A 17,965-nucleotide genomic window follows, 5' to 3' on the forward strand; every position below is an offset into this window, starting at 1 on the left:
TATTCAGAGTAATGGTTATTACACCAACAGCTCTGTTCCATATTCCAGTTTATTTTAGCAATAACACATAAAAAAAAATTTAATACTAGCAAAAGTTTTCAGGTTTCCATAAGTAAGAGCAGCGCTAAGGAGGGAATAAATCTAAATAAATACTGGAGAGTTGATTAATTAAAGTGACATATTGCTCTGAGCTGATTGCTTCCAGTAATTAGGCATTTCATTCATACACACCTGCTCACTGATCTTTGTGTGTCAGCGTTTTAAGACAACACTCATATGCACTTCTAATCCTTCAGGGGGGCAAATAAAGTTAAAGGATATCAGTGTAACGATACACACCAGACTGTTGAAGCAGTGGTCCAGGAAGACCAGCAGCACGGTTTGTTCCTTCAGCGTCAGGCAGGCTTCCTCGCCTGACAGCACCGCTTCCATCACGCACTTGAAGAAGAAGGGGAAATGGCTTGGCTCCTTCTTGAACACCTGATGCACAACATACACAAGAGGGAATGGAGAGGGGATTAATGTAGAGAGTCATCAGCAAAATGTGTGGTCTGGTCTGAAGGAGGAGGGTCATCGTGCCATGAGAGCAAGTCTGACATTAGATGAGGTGCAGGTGTTTCTTACCTCCCAAGCTGGGACGTTCTCCCTGAACTTCTCATTGACGATGCAACAGATGGACATGAGGAAGGCGTTGCTGGACACCTCAGGAGTGTAATTCACCCACAGGTAGTTCTCCAGGTACTGACTGAAAGACAACAAGACAGTCACTCCCCGTCCACAAAGCGGCTATGTGAGCCACTGAGGAAAATGTAAAGAAGCAAATGAGCTCACCTGAACTCAAGCAGCATAATTTTCCTGATGGCAAATCTGAAAAAGGAAAAGACAGGAAAGAACAGAATCAAATAAATATCTGTTAAACAAAAGTGCAGTTAATATGAAGGAGGGTACATGAGAGAGAATAAAAGTCCCTTACTTGGTCTTGAGAATCTCTCTATCATAAATATCTTCCATCACCTAGACAGGCAACAAACAGAGTTAATGACGAAAAGGCAAATGGCTAAACTGTTTATAAACATGATACAACAAAATGATAACTGGCATATGCAGCAAACAAGACACTCACCTTTGGGTCAAAGGGGAGTTTGTTTTTGGTATGAGGAGCCCAATATTTATTAGCCAACTGTAACAAGAATAGAAGAGTAGAAGACAACATTAAAGATTAAGCCATTTTGGAACATTAAGACAGCACGTGTAATAAAGATACAGTGAGATTTAAGACGACAATTTATCTTGTCAATTTAATCTGAGTGAGCATGTTTCATAATATAATCTATAATTTAAGAGTATTTGGAGATAACACGAAATAAAACCTCTCACCAAATAAGGGCCCCTTCTCCTTAAAAATACTTTGCACTGTATTGTTCAGTTACTTGGATGCAGTTTATCATTGCAATTCTTTCTATTGTTTAGACTCTAACCAGTAGATTCTTGGTGTTATTGCTACCAAAGTCACTGCACTCTACTGCTTGTAAACACAGTGATTTAAAGTAACCGCCTGACTATTTACACTCTGATTTGATAGCCGTATCCTTCTGAACACACACAGCTACTCAGACTAGTATGTTCTATATAAATACAGACTGTATGTCGCGACATCCACTTACCTGTGTGACATATTCCGCGTTAATCTGAGACACAGACGGAGCTGCAGCCTTCTTCGCCGGAGTTTCTTTCTCCATGTCGTCGACAAACTAGTTTCCACTTATGATGCTGTGAGGAAAAGAGCGAGGAAACATCAAACCGAGGCTACGAAGAGCAACAATGTGTTCACTCGCTTCGTGTTAACTCTCTGGTTTAACATGAATAAGAAACAGTACTATCAAAAAAGCTCCGTTTAAAAATAAGGTGATTTCAGCGGACATCTGGAAAATGTATGATGTTTAATATTAATAACAAGGATTTGCTTCAAGCTAACTGCTTTAGCAACAAACGTTATATTGTGGTACTGTCGTATAACGCTAATACACGTTAGCGAGTTTACTAAGCGACGGGTAAATGTGAATATACTTTAACAATACTGATTCTTAATCGACGTATGTAAATATGTTTTGGTAAACGAAGCCCACCAACCTTTATTTGTGTTAAATTGTCAGTATCAAAGCCATGAAACGTAGGTTCAGCATGTCCACAACGAAATCGCGCCGTGTGTGACCTACTTCCTGAATGGGTTCGCCTCCAAAACCTTCCCCAAACACAAGCAGGACGTTGGTTCCTACCGAAAAATGAGCGTTCATATTTCTGAAAACAAATACTGAAAACAAAACTGTTGCATGTAGAAATATTACTTTATACATATTCAGTAAGTTATACATTATATTTGAGCCTTTCGTGTTATTCAACTAGATTTTAAATGGAATAATAAAAAACAATATAATGAAATAACTTTATGGGTCATTTATGAACGTTTATCAAACAAAATACAGAACGTGTAATAAAAGAATGTATCAGATCACATTGTGGTAAAGTGCTTTAGAAAAAAATTCAAATTAGCAAAAGCACTCAAAAAGAGAAAAAGATATATCATAAATGAATCACCATTAAAATCAAGTGGCACCCGGATGTGGGTTAATACAATCTGTGTTTTCATTTCTGCACATATATACATTATTTGTCTTTTTAAATAAGCCCCCAGTCTCTTTTTCGCCATCATCTCTCTATATCTTTGCAATTTTGATGATCAGCAACCTGCTACCATGTCCCTTCTGAAGCCACTTCTTTTCACCTGTCATCATGTAGACATGTGGAATCCATATTATTATTTATATCATTATATATCACAATCATATATATATATATAACCATTTGCCATGGCAACAGAATTTCCATAGATCTCATCTGTATCATTGTCTGGAGTCTGAGCAGTCATACACCGTGCCACCAGGGGGCGCCTTAGGTACCACTGGTGTTGCACTTGTGACAACCACTGTATATGAGACAACTGTTCTAATATATCCAATTTAGAATTAAAACAGAGATGTTTGAGCATCAGACATGCCATGAAATTACGCAATAATTGGACTTTAAATAATTATAAGAAAGAATGTGTCTGTTATAGACCTTTAAAAATACTTCGAAATTAATTTAAAAAAAAAGGTGTATTCTACTGATAACTTAACCGTGAACATTGAGGAGAGTATTTTAGTGATCTATTAAATGAGTCCATGTAAAATATTTCTACTGTCGATTGTGGTTGGTTGAGTGTAAAGGAACGGATTCAATTTCTTTCACTTTTGCATTATTTATGTTGACCACAAGAGGGCAGCAGACACCGCTCAATAGCACGTGTCGGTATAGCAGCCCATACAGAGAGCAAGTTCCCTTTAGTCAGTGCTGTAAGCATGAAGACAGCTCTTCACTATACGTCAGGAGAAGATAATACATTCTGGAACAAAAAAAATAATTGAAAACATGAAAACAAAACAAACCACAGTCACTGCGGCAAACAAACCACAACGTCACAGGGTGTCTGGAGCAACAAGGCTGATCCTAAAAATGGTCTCCACTACTGTAGCCCGCCCGCTGCTGCAGGGGTGTGTGAGAGTCATACACGTCAGCCTGGGCCGCCTTAAGGAGGAAACAGTTAAAATCTGTGTGCCAGGCCACAATGACAAGGCCCGCAGGCTGGTACACTGCACAAAGGACAATGTTTGCCACAACAGCCAGCTTGTGTGTACGTACAGTGGTTGCAGGTCAGCTTAGCAGAAACTGTAGATTTGACAAAAACACATGAAAAAAGTAAATGTCACCCTGTCTTTATTCATTTTGTGAGGGATAACAGTTGTGGGCAAAAAAAGAAACATGTCTGCCATGAGTCATCACCATTTCCTACGATGAATGTGTTGTGATAGAGTTGTGGCTTTGTTTTTGCCTGTCGGAAAACAAGCTTGCTGAAAGGTGGAATGCAGTGTTTACCGTGGAAATCGACAAGTGGTTATCGTGCAGGGAATTTGAGTGGCCGGGCTCTCCTGCGTTAAAAGAAATGCTGACTCTTGTTCTTTATATTGTGTTCTGAAACAAATCTGTGTAAATGAACTGTTATTTCACTTAAAAAACACACATACACACAATATAAAAGAATAGGGGGAGAGATACAATGACTATAAAAGCTCCAGAATTGTAATAAATTTAAATCAGGTAGAGGTACATAATTGATACGCAGCTTTGATAGGTTGATGTGTTACCGTTTCTCCGTTTCATTGCTCAAATTGAACGCAACCATTTCTCAAAGCCCACATTTAGGTCATTATTTATGGAGGACTGCTGAACATGCATGCTTGTTCAGCAAAGTCTTGTTCGGCGACGCCCTGCTTTGGCATTGAGCCTGTTTACTCACATGCTATTGAATTGTGAGGTTGACAAAAGGAAAGTGTTGTTTTTGCAGGATTTGTCCTTGCACATTTTGGGGGCCGCTGGTGTCAAATCTGCAGCAGATAAACAAGAAGATTTCTGCTGAAAACACTGAAGTAAGATTTCAGGGACGGAGGCTAAGAAGTACAATGTGAGTGTGTGTTATTCATTTGGCAGATGCATCGCTCAAAAATGCACAATTTTCCACTTGCGGGGTCCAAACAGGTAAAGATCCATCCCTATAGTTACCGGGGCATTGGCTTGCTCACACTCATAAATAATTGCCTGTTTGTGTTTTTCAACTCTCAATAAAAATCTTCAGGCTCTATTGTTGCCTCTATTGTTCAATTTTTGATAACAACAATCAAAACACCATCGTGGTGTAGGGGAGGGGGGTAGGTCGATCGATACCCCCCACTCTGCTCTCCAGCCATCAGAAGCACAATGAAGAGGAGAGCGAAGGGGCGAAGATGCATCGCAACCCCGATCATCAATACAGTTCATGATCTTTGAGAAAAGAAATGTTCCAGGAGCAATGGTTAATAGTGTTATTTTCTTCCCACAATATCACACCATGTCTTCAGAAACACACACACACACAGTATGCGTGCCTGCCCCGGAGCCTGTGTGTGTAAGTGTGTGTGTGTGTGTGTGGGGTAGCATCCCTGTCCTATTAACCAGGCTGCCTTGGAATCAATAAGAAACATAAAGAGGCTTAATCTTTTCAGGTGCTCAGTCCTGATTGCCTATTACACAATAATAACACACCTTGGCTCTGTGGAGCATGAGAGAGGGAGAACACCAGTCACACACACACACACACATATAACAGCCACACACCAGTAACACAGTAAATCTATAGGTTTTACAACTGAACAGATGGTGTGTGCAGTGGCGCTGGGCCTTCATGAGGGGGTGTTAGCCGACCTGCTTAGAGGAATTCCGGAATAAACAGTGGGATATGGCTCTGGATATCACTTTATCGCCTGGTGTACGAGACTGGGACAATGGCGGTGTCTCCTTCTGGAGTCTCCTGCGGTCTCGGCAGTCTTCTGGTATGCAGCTTGAGGTTGCAGAACTTCCGCACGCCTCCTGTGTGAGGCTGAACAACAGCTGCTGCAGTGTTCAGTTCTGGTTGAGGACAAACTGGTTTAGCGCCCTAAGTGGTGGGAAATGAGGTGGAATAAACACATACTCAAACGCACACATCATCAAAACAATTTGGAGACGCACGCAGCGGCTTTGCGTTTCGGCAACAAACGCCGATAAACACTGAGCTTTAATGAGCCCTGATGCATTTGTCTTCTTCTGCTCCTCCGCATGTGGCGATGTTCCGGAGGTGTTCGGCTGTCACGAGTCCGTCAGAGAAGCCTCGTTGAATTCCAGAGACGTGGATGACTTCAGTCCGCTTGTTGATTCTGGCTGTGCTACTATAAACCCAGCCAGCAGGACAGGTGGAGGATCTGGGAGTCCGACAAGTCCAGGACTGGAACCAGGGCCAAGGCTGGAGCGGACTGCAGGAGGGCGGCTCTTAAACTTTCCTCCAGTCCTGCTCAGGTAGAGATTGGGGAGGGGGGAGAGGGGAGGAAGGGGAGACGGAGAGAGAGAGAGAGAGAGAGAGGGGCGGTGTTAGTTTCACGACAACTTGTGCATCCCGCTGAGGCCGTCCCAGGATAGAAGCTGCACTTAACCCTTCGACCAGAGCACACAGGCCTATTTACAAATTATTGGCATTCTTAAATCCTTGGCAGATTGCAGACCCCCCCCCCCCTTTCCCTCCATGTAACTCCCTGCAGTGCGGACATATGGTCAGCAAGGCCTGAACTCTAAGTTACCCCTCCCAAACGCACACGCAGCCATGTACAAGTGTGCCCACACACACACACACACACACACACACACACACACACACACACACACACACACACACACACACACAGACAGACACAGAGGTCCAATCCTTCTGCGGCCCTTTTGGACAATTGAGTAGCTTGTTGGGGAGGGGAGGGGGTGAGGGGGATGAGGGGTGGGGGGTCTCGTGGAATGGATCGTCTACTCCTGTTGTGTTGGGATGTTAGAAAGCTGTGTTGGGACTGCTGCTCAGCTTTACTGCAGCCGAGTGTGTGTGTGTGTGTGTGTGTGTGTGTGTGTGTGTGTGTGACCAGTCTACAGACGGACAGTGGACATGTGAGAATTCATCGAGCGTCTCCGAGCTCCGTCTTGATGACAGGCTGTCTACTTAGCGGCGGCCCGCTGGGATGTTGCCCCTTCCCCTCGCCCGCTCTAATTGGTCACAAGTGTTCCTGTCGCAGTTTCGGCCGTCCTGCTTTATTTCTTTCCCGTTGGAACAGCGTGTTGAACGTGACTCGGGTGTGGTCGCCTGTGATTCGTACATGTCATCTGTCTCATATTATGTTTGTCAAACTCTGGACTGTCGGCTGATGGGTCTCAGCGGACGGACAAAGTAACGGCCCGGGTTGGGAGAAGTTACTCGCACGGCGGCGCTGCCAAGCTTTGACATCTACGTGAACTTGTGCAGAGAGAAATCCGGACAAAGCGGTTCAGCTCCATTTAATAATCCCCCCAAACTCTTTCATTACAAGCACACACACTCACACACACAGCACGCCAGACATCCTTACAAAGAGTCCACGCCGGCTAATTAGCTCATATGCACTAAGCCTTCAAATGCCCCCAATGAACAGGAGGTCTTTTTTTGGGGGGGGAATTAAAAGCCTAAACATCAGTGTTATCAGAACATGTGTTGCACCCTGGGAAGCAGCATCAGATCGAGTCGGCGAGATTGAATTCAAAGCAAACACTCCCTTCATCTAACATGGCACACTTTCTTCATGTTGGAACGTTTTTATCTTTGCGTTAACGGATCGGAAACAATTGTTCTTTCTCTTTGAGGGGACCCAGACGGCGTTTACGGGGGGCGGGGGGGTTGAAGGTGACTCCAGCGCCCGCCTGAGTGGAGGTCTAAGCGCTGATGTCTTATCAAACGTGCCGGCGTGGATGTAACACACAATCCTGTGAATACGTAACATCACATATGGGTTTCAATGCTTCTCCCGTCCGTCCTGTTCCCTTGATCCTTCAGTCGCCCCCCCTTCCCCCTGGCCCCCCCCAGGGAGCCTCGGTGTGAGGCCCAGCGGACACGGCGGCGACAGTCTAAAAGCAATCACATTAGCAATGGGATGGAACTAAACCATCTACCCATGAGTACCGGCTATTATTCTGCTTCACGGAGAAACACAGGGGCGGTGAAAGCCCCCCCCCCCCCAGTTTAAATCTCTGAGGTTTTCCCCTCAACCAAGCCCGGGCGCGTTAATGCCCAGAACACTCGTTTATGCTAAACGCCGGCCGCCATTGTTGACTGAGCTGATTAATATATAAATATTGTGAGCGTAAGTGAAGAGAAGAAAGGGGGCGTGGGTGCAGAGTGCAGTGAAAAGGAGAGAAGAGAGGGTCCCTGTGTGTGAGACGGCTGATGCCTGCTGGGCTTATGGGGCTTTTAAGCAGTGGCCAAGGCCCAGAGCCAGTGGTTTTTAGTTGTGCTACACTGACTCCCAAACTGGTTCAAATTAACCGGCAAACGAGGAGGTAATTAGCAAGTGTTGGCTCATGAAAATTGTTCGCTTAGGCCAAGGAGAATGAACAATGAGGCTGAGAGGCTGAGCGTGAGCTCCCCACAGCGGCGCACGGAGAGGAGGAAGACGCCCCGTGGAGGAAGCGTGCCGCCATATCTGCTCCGTCGTTCTTGATTTGTCCGTGATAAGAACGATAATATGGGGAAACCTTTCCATTTTGTCGCCCTAAGTCCAAATCTGTGGTTGGGACTCTTTCCCCCCCGTCTCTATCCTTTCTATCGTACATAACGGGCTGAGACAAGCTGTTTAAAGGTTTCATCCGGAGCATATGTCGCTTCCGTCCGTCCACCGACCCCTAACATGAGCGGGTGCCCAGTCTTGTTTCGCCGAGGCGTCTCCGTCCGTCTGCTGGGTGACAGTAGCTGTGGTGCGAGGGACGCCAGAGGTGTTACGTTTCCTCCTTTGACTTTTAGGGATTCGTCGCCCCGTGAGCATCGGCTGTGACCCGTGAAAGACGCCCCTGGGTGCTGCTTCCGGGCTGTAGCTGCATGTGTGGGGTGATGGTGACAGATTCTTATCGGATGATGAGTCAATAACAGTTCATTCAGGAATGTTGAGGTTTAGATCGACTCTCACTGACATTTGAGACACATAATCTAAACCCGACACTTCTCAACCTGTTAAAATGACTCAGATTGGTTTGGCGTAGATACCAGAACGCATCAGGATGGCGTCTGTGTGATCGATGTGCTCGTCATCATTTCCCCTCACACTCTTCTCTTCGTTAAAACAAACACCCGCCCACGTTTTCCACGACGACACACGACCCAGAATCCTGGCACAGGCGACATGTTGGCATATAAAAGTGTAATGATGACAAAAGACGGTGCCAGCTGCTTGGGTTACTGTACACAGTGCACACACAACAAATGACTCACATTAATTAAACACACGCGGAAGAAATAGAGATCCTCAAGGGAGAGAGGGAATCCTACGCGGCGTCATAGTTTGCTTATGGGTCGAGTTAAAAGTGACATACGTACCTGTGACAATCTGCTGTGCCAGCGGGTGGTCGTGCTTGTAGAACACCCTGGCGCACAGCGGCGATACCTCAGCGCTCATCTTCTTCATGGCCTTTTTGAACGTAGCACCGACGGCCTCCGTGAGATCCTTCGCATCGCCGGCCTCCACGCCAGCCGATGAGGAGGAAAGGGAGATGGAGAGGGAGAGCGAAGCGCCGCAGCCGTCTGCAGACGACGTGGCGCGGCACTCTACAGATCCACGTCCCGCTTTTGTAGTCACACGACAGGAAGTCCTATCCAGGGGGTCATCTTGGACAGCCGTTACGTGAAGCTCAACCGCCGCGTCCTTTGGTAAGGCCGGCACGATGACGACCAATAACGGATCGGGCTGGTTCTCGGGCTCCTGCCACACATCCTGCAATACAGACAGATGAATTTGAAATGAACTGGGTGGCAAATTGTGCACCATGTTCAATCAAACGTATGGCCCTCCTGTTGTGATACACGCCGTGTGACCACAAACGCAATTCCATCAACATAAAACATCATTGTTGAGCACATCGTAGGAATTCTACCACACTGCACCAAGACGGGCACTTTAGCTGACAGACTGAGTGACAGCACATCAATTAATGTGAGATTGTGCGGTGATCCTTGGTAATGATAGAGAGTCTATAGGGCTCTCAGCATTAAGTGCACAAATGCATTCACTTTGTGCTGCATTTGCTATCATGACAGGTCCCACACCAAAAATGACTTTTTTTTTTTACCCGTCTAAGATGATCGTTCCTGACGTTCTGTGATAGTTTGGCAGCATTTCGCCGCACACATCTGAGTGAAAACTGCCTTAATCTTATCTACAGAGCTAAAATCTCTTCTTTTTCTCCCCTCTGCATGGCCATTATGGGTAACAAAATGTCCACAATGTGGCCCTCTAATAATACTTGGCTATGGCTTCATCTGCTAATGGGAGAGAAATGAGTGTTTTATACAACCGTCATTTCAGATGAAGTCGATAGGGCAAAAACACTTAACCCCCTTTTCAATTTGCTGGATCAATTTTCATCCACTTACACCCCACTTCGTAAGTGCAGAATAATAACAGGTTACATACACTTTATTTTGAAATTCACTCACCAAAAAAAAGAGAAAAATCATTGGCGAGAGCAGACAACGGCCTCTTTGTCCCTTAGACAGACGAACCCGTCATGACCCAATCCACCAGATTCACACAAGCAGCACTTACCTTCAGATTAAACTTTAGCAAATGCCTAATTGTGTATCAGCAGCTCACCTCTTGCCTCGGAGAGTGAAAAAGGCTGGGGAAAAAAAGCCAGTGTTTAAAGTGTGAGATTTCTTTACTTTGCTGATTTTCGCAGAGAGCCGAGGTTGCCGTGATCAACGATAACAATCAAAAAGCAGCGGAGAACAAAAGCCGTGTCAGCGTAGGCCTCTTAGCGTGTCAGACAAAGTGACAGCACACATACGTGCCCGATGCTTTGATAAATGTTATCTTAGCACTTCTGGCACAGGCTAGGTATTCTCCTAGAGGGAGCCGCTCTCTCACTTGTCAATAGTGATTGCCCATGGAACAGAATATGGAGGGGGGGGGGGAGAGGGGGAGCTGGGGGAGAGAGGTGACAGGATCGGGGAGGGGGGGGGGTTTGCTCAGCCAGGCTTAAAGGCCACCCTGCAGGCCTTTGGTGCCGAGACACCATAACCAACCGGCCAACCACGAGGAGATCAAGGGACACGGCGCTCCCCTGTTCCAGCCTCTGGCAGGACTTTACTGTCACTGCAGTTGCTGACTTTGTCAGAGCTGTCGCAGGAGGTTAAATCAGCCGCTGTTTGTTTCTTTATTTATGTATCTGCTGAAATGTTACATGGGGGGTGGAGTTTGTTCAGCAGACGCCGTAGAACTGACTGTGTTCAGGTTGCTTTATTGGGCCTGTGTGTGTGTGTTGGTTTCTGTACGCGCACGTCCTCACACTTGCATGTGTGCAGGCCTGTGATTCAGACTGAGGTCAGTGCTCCATTACCGCCTGCTTCCCTGCCAAAAGGGTGAGAGAGGAACACAAGCTGACATTACCTGACCAGAGATCATTTATTAAATTAATCCAATAAAACACAAACTTTGATATACGGTGGAGCTGAGTGCTGGAGTGGCAAGTTGGGAGGGCATATGGGTGGCAGTTTGTGTGTGTGTGTGTGTGTGTGTGTGTGTGTGTGTGTGTGTGTGTTTGTGTGTAGAGGGCTCTGTTCTGCTCAACCCCAGCCACTTAACACAATCCATCTCATTACTTCATCCCACTTCAGTTCCAGGGCATGCAGCCATTGGCTCAGTACTTTCTCACTCTGTAGGCAGCAGGTGAACCCATGAAGTCCAGATCTGCTGCGCTCAGCTCTCTCTCTGCGCTGATGGGGTGTGACCCGCTGCTCTTTATGTTTGTTTTCTTTCTCCTCACTTTCTCCCCCCCTGAACCCTCCCCTCCTCGAACCTCTCACTCGCGTCCGTGTGCCTGGAGCGTGTGGTGGGTTGGAGGGCTGAGAGGCGTGAAAGCCGAACGGTAAACACGGTAATAAGGAAGTGGTGTAAAGGCGGGGAACAGCAGGGTGCTGATGGGACTGCGCTGCTTAGCCAGTTCCCCTACATTTCCTGCCCAGCGGGACGCCTTCAGCATGTGGCTCTGGGCTCAGCACTGAGTGCCGTCAGTCCGCTATAATATCCCTCCCCTATTCAGTGCAAGATTCCATTTTTGAAGCTATTGAGAGCGGTAGTGTAAATGAAACACACAGTGCCATGTCAATGGGGTGAGGAAAGTTTTAAGGAGCATAACAGAGCTGAGGTCGAGGCAACTAGCGCGACAGAAGCAGAGGAGAGGCAGGGATTTGAACTGAATAAAGTTTAAAGGACTTAACAATTCTTTAAAATACATTCCCACATAACCAGAAGACCTGCTAATAACGGTTTTAATAGTTGTTGACGTGTTTTTCAGGAAGTGTCATTGCTACAGAAAGAGAAATCTGTAAATTTACTGGCTTATCACATCAACATCTCACTATTTGTCACAGAAAGAGAAATCTGTAAATTTACTGGCTTATCACATCAACATCTCACTATTTGTCACATCCTGTACACGTGACAACACTCCACACAACACAGACAAAAAGGGGTATCTTTGTGGTTTAATGTAGCATAAATACAGATTTTACACTCGCAGTGACTCCAGCGTGCTGCCAATTAACCCTGTGAGCTTCCCCATCCACCTGATTAGAGAAATTATCAACGCATAAAAACAACATGGCCCCGTGGCCTCGCAGTGTTTCCATCATCCACACGCAGATCTCTTGTCTGAAAGTGCACAGACGAGTGCACCTTATGTACTTTATATACTGTATATGTGTTGTGAGAGGTGTGAATCTATAGTTTTTCCAGATGCAGCTGGTGTCTAACTGTTAACCATGACTGACCCTCAGATTCCATGATTAAAGGATCAGAACATGTTCAAGTGTTCATAACTGTCAACAATATGGATAGAGTGAACGTAATCTACAGTATGTAATGTTTAATGAAGGATAGTTTCATTTAATTAATTAGTATGTGAAGAGATCAGTTTCATTTTCCCTTTAGGACTGAATTTATTTAGAATTTTACACTTTTTAAAGTTGAAACATGTCCATTAGATGAGATTAGATGCCAGTGTGTTTGAAGACAGAACGTCAGAATGTACTGGGTTCTTGTGTATCAGCAGCTCACCTCAGATTATTAGATAAACACAGATTATGTAAAACAGGCTTCATTCGTGCCAATAAGTGCTGGCAGAGTCATTTTGTTCTCCGTGGGAGCCGTGTTAGGAGTGTTTGACTGCAGTTAAATATTCCCATTACAGGCTTTGTGTAATTCCTAACTCAGGGGAGACTCATCAGATATGCTAACCCCATCTTTCCCTTTCTACAGCCTGCTCTTCCATGTGGAGTTGAGTGGACCCAAATCATCTCTGTCACCTGTTTACTGTCAGTCTGAAAGTGTTTCTTGTGGGACTGGCTTGGAACTCAAAAGACGCTCTCCCCGTGGCGATCCCGGGTCGACTAAATGGACACTTTGGACGGCTCTGACACGTCGCACAGAGCCGCAACAGATGGATAGTGTTGTCCCGCCTCGAGTACCCTCCGACACCAGCTTGGCCGCCTCACCTCCCTAAGCGTTGTCCTTCACTAACCCCATTATGCCGACGACTGCACGGTAAATTTGACATCGTGCCGTCGAAGCTTTGATGATTTTTATTCATTCACTTTGCATTCAGACACACTGATGTGGCCGCTTCAGTCTGCAGTATTTCTAAAATTACTATCCAACATATTTGAATACAGTACAAGCTTCAGAAGTGATAGTAATCATTTTATATTAGTTGGTGTGTTTAAGCATTTCAACTTTTGAGGAATTGACAGGAAGTTGTTTGAGTAGAGAGGGGAGCCACATGCTGGACGTGGGCTCCAGCCTCCCTTAGGCCCTATTCCCATGGCTAGACAGATTACTGTAGGAGGGGGCGGCGGCGGCTGCCAGGGGGAGACCGGTGCCCCCTATTAGACGCACGGAGCACGGATGGAGGCAAAGATGCAGGGAGGTGGCAGGGAAGAGGGGTGGAGAGGGGGATAAGCTGCTCTGAGAGTTGAGCGGTGCTCCAAAATGGTGTGCGGGGGGCCAGAGGATTAAGGGAGGCTCTGAGGAAGACATCTGCCTCTGCGCCAAGCTCCGCATTATCAAAGGCACCAGTGTTTCCCACATCATCAACTTTTCATGAGGGCGCTCGCTGGTAAATATCAGTCGTGGTGCTCGGAGGTCTCAGGAGGGGGGCAGAGAGCGAGGGAGAGGGGGGGGGGGGGGGGGGACAAGAAACTTTTTCTTATGTCAGAACTAGAAAATGCAATTCTGAATCATGTTCGTCTACTTTTACTGCAGAGATCCTATTTGAGACATTCAGTATGTGTTCACCAAATAGTCACACTAAATGTTTATATTATAGAACACGTACGATCAATATTTCCTGTGCGACTTTAGTAAAAACAGACATTTATAAAGCTGGAAAAGCCTTGCTGACCTTCTCTTCCTCCCTCAGCATGCTCTCCCACGCTGCCCTGATTATAGGGATGTCTTGGCGTCTGGTCGCGTAGCAATGAGCCTGGAGAACATGACCAAGAGTCAAGCCACCGATCACAGCATCCAGCACTTTCCTCGCGTGGCTGAAGGACAAGCGGGCCTGGATCCCACTGCCAGCCTTCACCAACTGCAACGTACAGGGGACCATCGCAATTTGGCCGGCACAGAACGCCGACTCGTCTACCTGAGGACGAGAACAGACAGGGAAAACACTGCATCAATATCAGTTTGGTTTTACGGAAAGTATTTCAAAGATAGAGGTAAGAGTTGTTGTTTGGAATAGAATAGAAATGCTAAATCCAAGCCAGTGAAAGTGACCGTGAAAGTGTTAATCAACAAAACAAAGTAGGCGTACAACAATCATTAAATGAGTTGTGTAAAAAAACAAAAAGTACAATTTTCAGCAGCGAGGTGTTATAATCAAACTATCATTAATTACCAGTTTATGTTTGAGTAGCGGCGCATTAATTAACAGATTCCACATTCCACCTTTCATTTTGCAGCAGCTTATCACCAACAAATCTCATTTCACAGTTTTTAAAAATAAGCAGGTATTTTCTTTGCATCGCCATGGCACCCATGTTAATTGCCACGTTAATTATCCAGGTGATAATTGGCTCAATTCTTTGTTCAACGCGCCTCATAATGGAACCTCGGAGAGCAAATCTTCCTGTTTAATGCAAAGAGACGGATAGAGATGAGCGGCATTAAGGAGGTCGAGCCTTTAGAGACCCTGTAACTCACCGGCCTTTGAGGTTTTAGTGCTGGACGCTAGGCTGCTGGTCAATGCAAAGAGCTACCGGTGACACGCTGTTAATTGGTGGCCTATGCGGGGAATCGGAGGGTCTGAGCACACACGCACACACACGGATCTCCAGGGAGGATCAAGGGAGCCTGAATCAATTGATACATGGCCTGAGACAAGGTCCTCCGCTGATTAACAAAGGCACAGCCGCGGGTATCGTGTTTCACAGTCAGATTACCGGGATTAAAGTAAACCAGAGGTATTACTCAAGATTTAGCGCCTCCTGAGCCAAACTTCCTCTCAAAAGCCGCGTGGCAAACAGGTCACTCAGGATGACCGCCTTGCCGCAACCTGTGCAGACAGCAGAAGGCGATTTTATTCTCCCTTTTTCTGAAATGTGTTCAATCTGTTGAATAGGATACCAGCAGAAAAAAAGAGAGATTTTTAACGTGTCAACTTTGATGAATTTTCCGTTTCTGTCGCCGCTACTTCAAATTACCCATGGTGCAGGAGACAAAGAGGCGGGGGGTGGGGGGGCGGGGGGAATGAGGGAGGAGGACAAGAATGAGCGAGGGGAGGAATGGGGAAGAGGTACGGGCCTCACGCTGCTTTCAACCGGTTGGATCAATCACCGGATCATTTACCTGCGAGCGCGATCTGCCAGAGTGTGCGGCTTTACCGTGTCTGCTTAACATAAAAGCCAGATTCCCACACGTCAACAACAAATTGTCATTGGCGTTCCATTTACGAGCCATCAAATGCCATCATATCCTCCCGCACAAAGAGGGGACTCCATCAGGTTGGACGGGCGGCCACAGTCTTTTAACAAGCCCTTCCCCTTGAAAAGAGCTCTCCCCATTTTGAATTCATAAAGGACGGCTACCATTTGTTGATTTGAATATCAAAAGGGGCGAGCGCAGGGCCCCTTGACTGTTAAAGCCAGACTCCCATAGCTTCTACCAAGCAGGTGTGTGATGATCAATTATTAAGGATCCCACTCTGGTTACTCTTAGTGGGAGGTGGAATAGAAAGGGAGGGGGGGGTGTTGCAGTGGTAGGGGGCACAGTGAACCTGGATGGAGACGAGACAGAGGAGAAGGCAGAGCGAATACTATTTACATAAAATTAACAGTTCAAAAGCACGAGTTCACACACCAATCAAACTTGTTAATTGACTGTCAATGGTGTGTCGCTGAATATACAACACAACTACATTATTCATCTTCGGCCCTGACAAGGAAGACAGTCCAATTTGCATGGGCGTCCTAAACGTGATCAACAACCACAATGCCGCATGCATTTTTAATAGAGCAGAGATGGGAACCTTTAATATTAATAAGGGTCAAACAATTGCATATGACATTAAACTTTCTATAACAAGGTAAGTATTTTTCAAATGCGAGCCTCGGCGGCCTAAATGGCCCACAGAGAAAGCAAGGATGCACTGTGCTACACAGCGCTCACAGTGAATCAATGCGATTAAATTTTCATGCTTATTCATTTCTTTCCTGCAGCTTATTTGTAACAGTGGCGAGTTGTTGGCACCGTTTAAAAGACTTACACATTTTCTGTATTCTGGAATTATACGGTTGGCACTAAAATACCATTTTTATCCTTTCTCCTTCACCTAACGTATTGATTTCAACCGTCTCGTCCTTGCTTAGTATTAATTAAAGCTGCGTTTTGGCTTCATGCTTTATCGACCTTTATTTTGCGGCTCAAACATCATTATTTTTCTAATGAACCCAATGATGTGTCAAAAGGTCACCCAACCCCAAAGATATTCTTTTCCTCCGCGTCTGTGGGCTGCAGACAGTAACATATATGTAAATGTACCCAGGAAGCGCCCGGCCGTGTCACTTTTCAAGCCTTAACGGTCTCCTGTTTCAGACTGGTGTGTCTGAGGTGTTTCTAATTGCACTTTTTGCCAAAGAGCTTCAAGCGATGACCAGACAGTGCCAGGCCGGCGTTGGAGCCCTCTGGGCCCCCGCCGTCCTGCCGAGGACGTCTCCAAGTGTCATTAGCGGAGCTTTGGAATGGTATAGATGAACTGGGCCAGTCTGGGTAAAATGACCTGGTATTGACGAACAGTCAGGTTTTGCTGCCTGGTTCCAAGGACAGAGAGGTGGAAAACTGCTCCACGGCTCCTATCAGATATGCTAATGGTCACGTTTCTCCCCATTGAGACCCTCATGCATAATTTAAGCAGGGAAATGATAATACAAAATGTGTAAAACAGGTTAGATTAATATGGTGTAACTTTTCCCTCATGCAAGGACACATGTAACCAAGCTGAGGTGGTAAGGACAGTAAAGTATCCCCTACACAGCAGGTGAGTGAATGAAGTCAATGTATTTGATATTTGTGAGATATATTGTACAAAAATGTATTAAGATTATTAGACAGCTTATAGTGAATAAAGATATAAACATTTGAATGTATGTTGTATGAGTAGTAAACAACTCATTCACCATGATATCTGTCTAAAACTAACTTTCCTATATGAATTAATACGCTTCAGGTTCACTTTTAATCCCTTATGACACATTCTTAATAAACATGCCAACATTCCACATTTGTGTTTTGCTTCTGTTACCATTTAAGGTCATGGTTTTCTTCTTATGCTGAATATTTAAAGGTTGACAAACACCTCCAAATAGTTCAAAAAGCAGGAAAGCTGAGGTGAGTGGATGCATACATTATCTCAGTGTTTTGGCAGGGTTTTGGCGACGCTCTGCCTGTTAAATCCCTGTGCAGTGGATGGCAGTTTGTACCGGGGGGGGAGGGCTGCATGTGTGTGCTGCGATTTCATCTTGAACTGGCTTCCAAGTCTGTGGGGCTCTTTTAGCATTAGCGGATTCAAAGCAGATCACGTCTGGGAGTGGGAAATGATAAGAGATGGGCTCATGTTGTGCTGCGCCCTGAGGAAATCCTGCCTCTTCTGACACCTCATTTCTACAAATACAAACCGTTCAGGAGAACCACAACGTTCCTCCCTGCTACAGAATCTCTCCCCATGTTTGGCTTCTCATTTAAGGCTT

At 45.7% G+C, this 17,965-nt stretch overlaps 2 protein-coding genes across 2 annotated transcripts in view; both read right to left on the reverse strand.

The window, feature by feature from the left end:
* The window catches only part of aqr (aquarius intron-binding spliceosomal factor), a 37,596-nt gene extending 35,370 nt beyond the window's left edge, over nucleotides 1-2,226 (reverse strand). The window contains exons 1-7 of the mRNA XM_076165546.1: nucleotides 2,131-2,226; nucleotides 1,665-1,770; nucleotides 1,124-1,180; nucleotides 974-1,014; nucleotides 832-867; nucleotides 625-745; nucleotides 340-480 (exon numbers count right to left, since the gene is read on the reverse strand). Of these exons, the coding sequence (XP_076021661.1) occupies nucleotides 340-480; nucleotides 625-745; nucleotides 832-867; nucleotides 974-1,014; nucleotides 1,124-1,180; nucleotides 1,665-1,739 (471 nt within the window). The 5' untranslated portion in view covers nucleotides 1,740-1,770; nucleotides 2,131-2,226. The remainder of the gene's footprint in view (nucleotides 1-339; nucleotides 481-624; nucleotides 746-831; nucleotides 868-973; nucleotides 1,015-1,123; nucleotides 1,181-1,664; nucleotides 1,771-2,130) is intronic.
* A 2,217-nt stretch (nucleotides 2,227-4,443) lies between these two features.
* dph6 (diphthamine biosynthesis 6) overlaps nucleotides 4,444-17,965 on the reverse strand; it is a 50,732-nt gene continuing 37,210 nt past the window's right edge. Inside the window, exons 13-15 of the mRNA XM_076165635.1 lie at nucleotides 14,122-14,364; nucleotides 9,044-9,437; nucleotides 4,444-5,956 (exon numbers count right to left, since the gene is read on the reverse strand). Coding sequence (XP_076021750.1) covers nucleotides 5,838-5,956; nucleotides 9,044-9,437; nucleotides 14,122-14,364 — 756 coding nt within the window. The 3' untranslated portion in view covers nucleotides 4,444-5,837. The remainder of the gene's footprint in view (nucleotides 5,957-9,043; nucleotides 9,438-14,121; nucleotides 14,365-17,965) is intronic.

Source organism: Genypterus blacodes, unplaced genomic scaffold (assembly GCF_046128005.1).
Source record: "Genypterus blacodes isolate CSIRO-AG114 ecotype Tasmania unplaced genomic scaffold, CSIRO-AGI_Gbla_v1 ptg000147l_1, whole genome shotgun sequence".
NCBI lineage: Eukaryota > Metazoa > Chordata > Actinopteri > Ophidiiformes > Ophidiidae > Genypterus > Genypterus blacodes.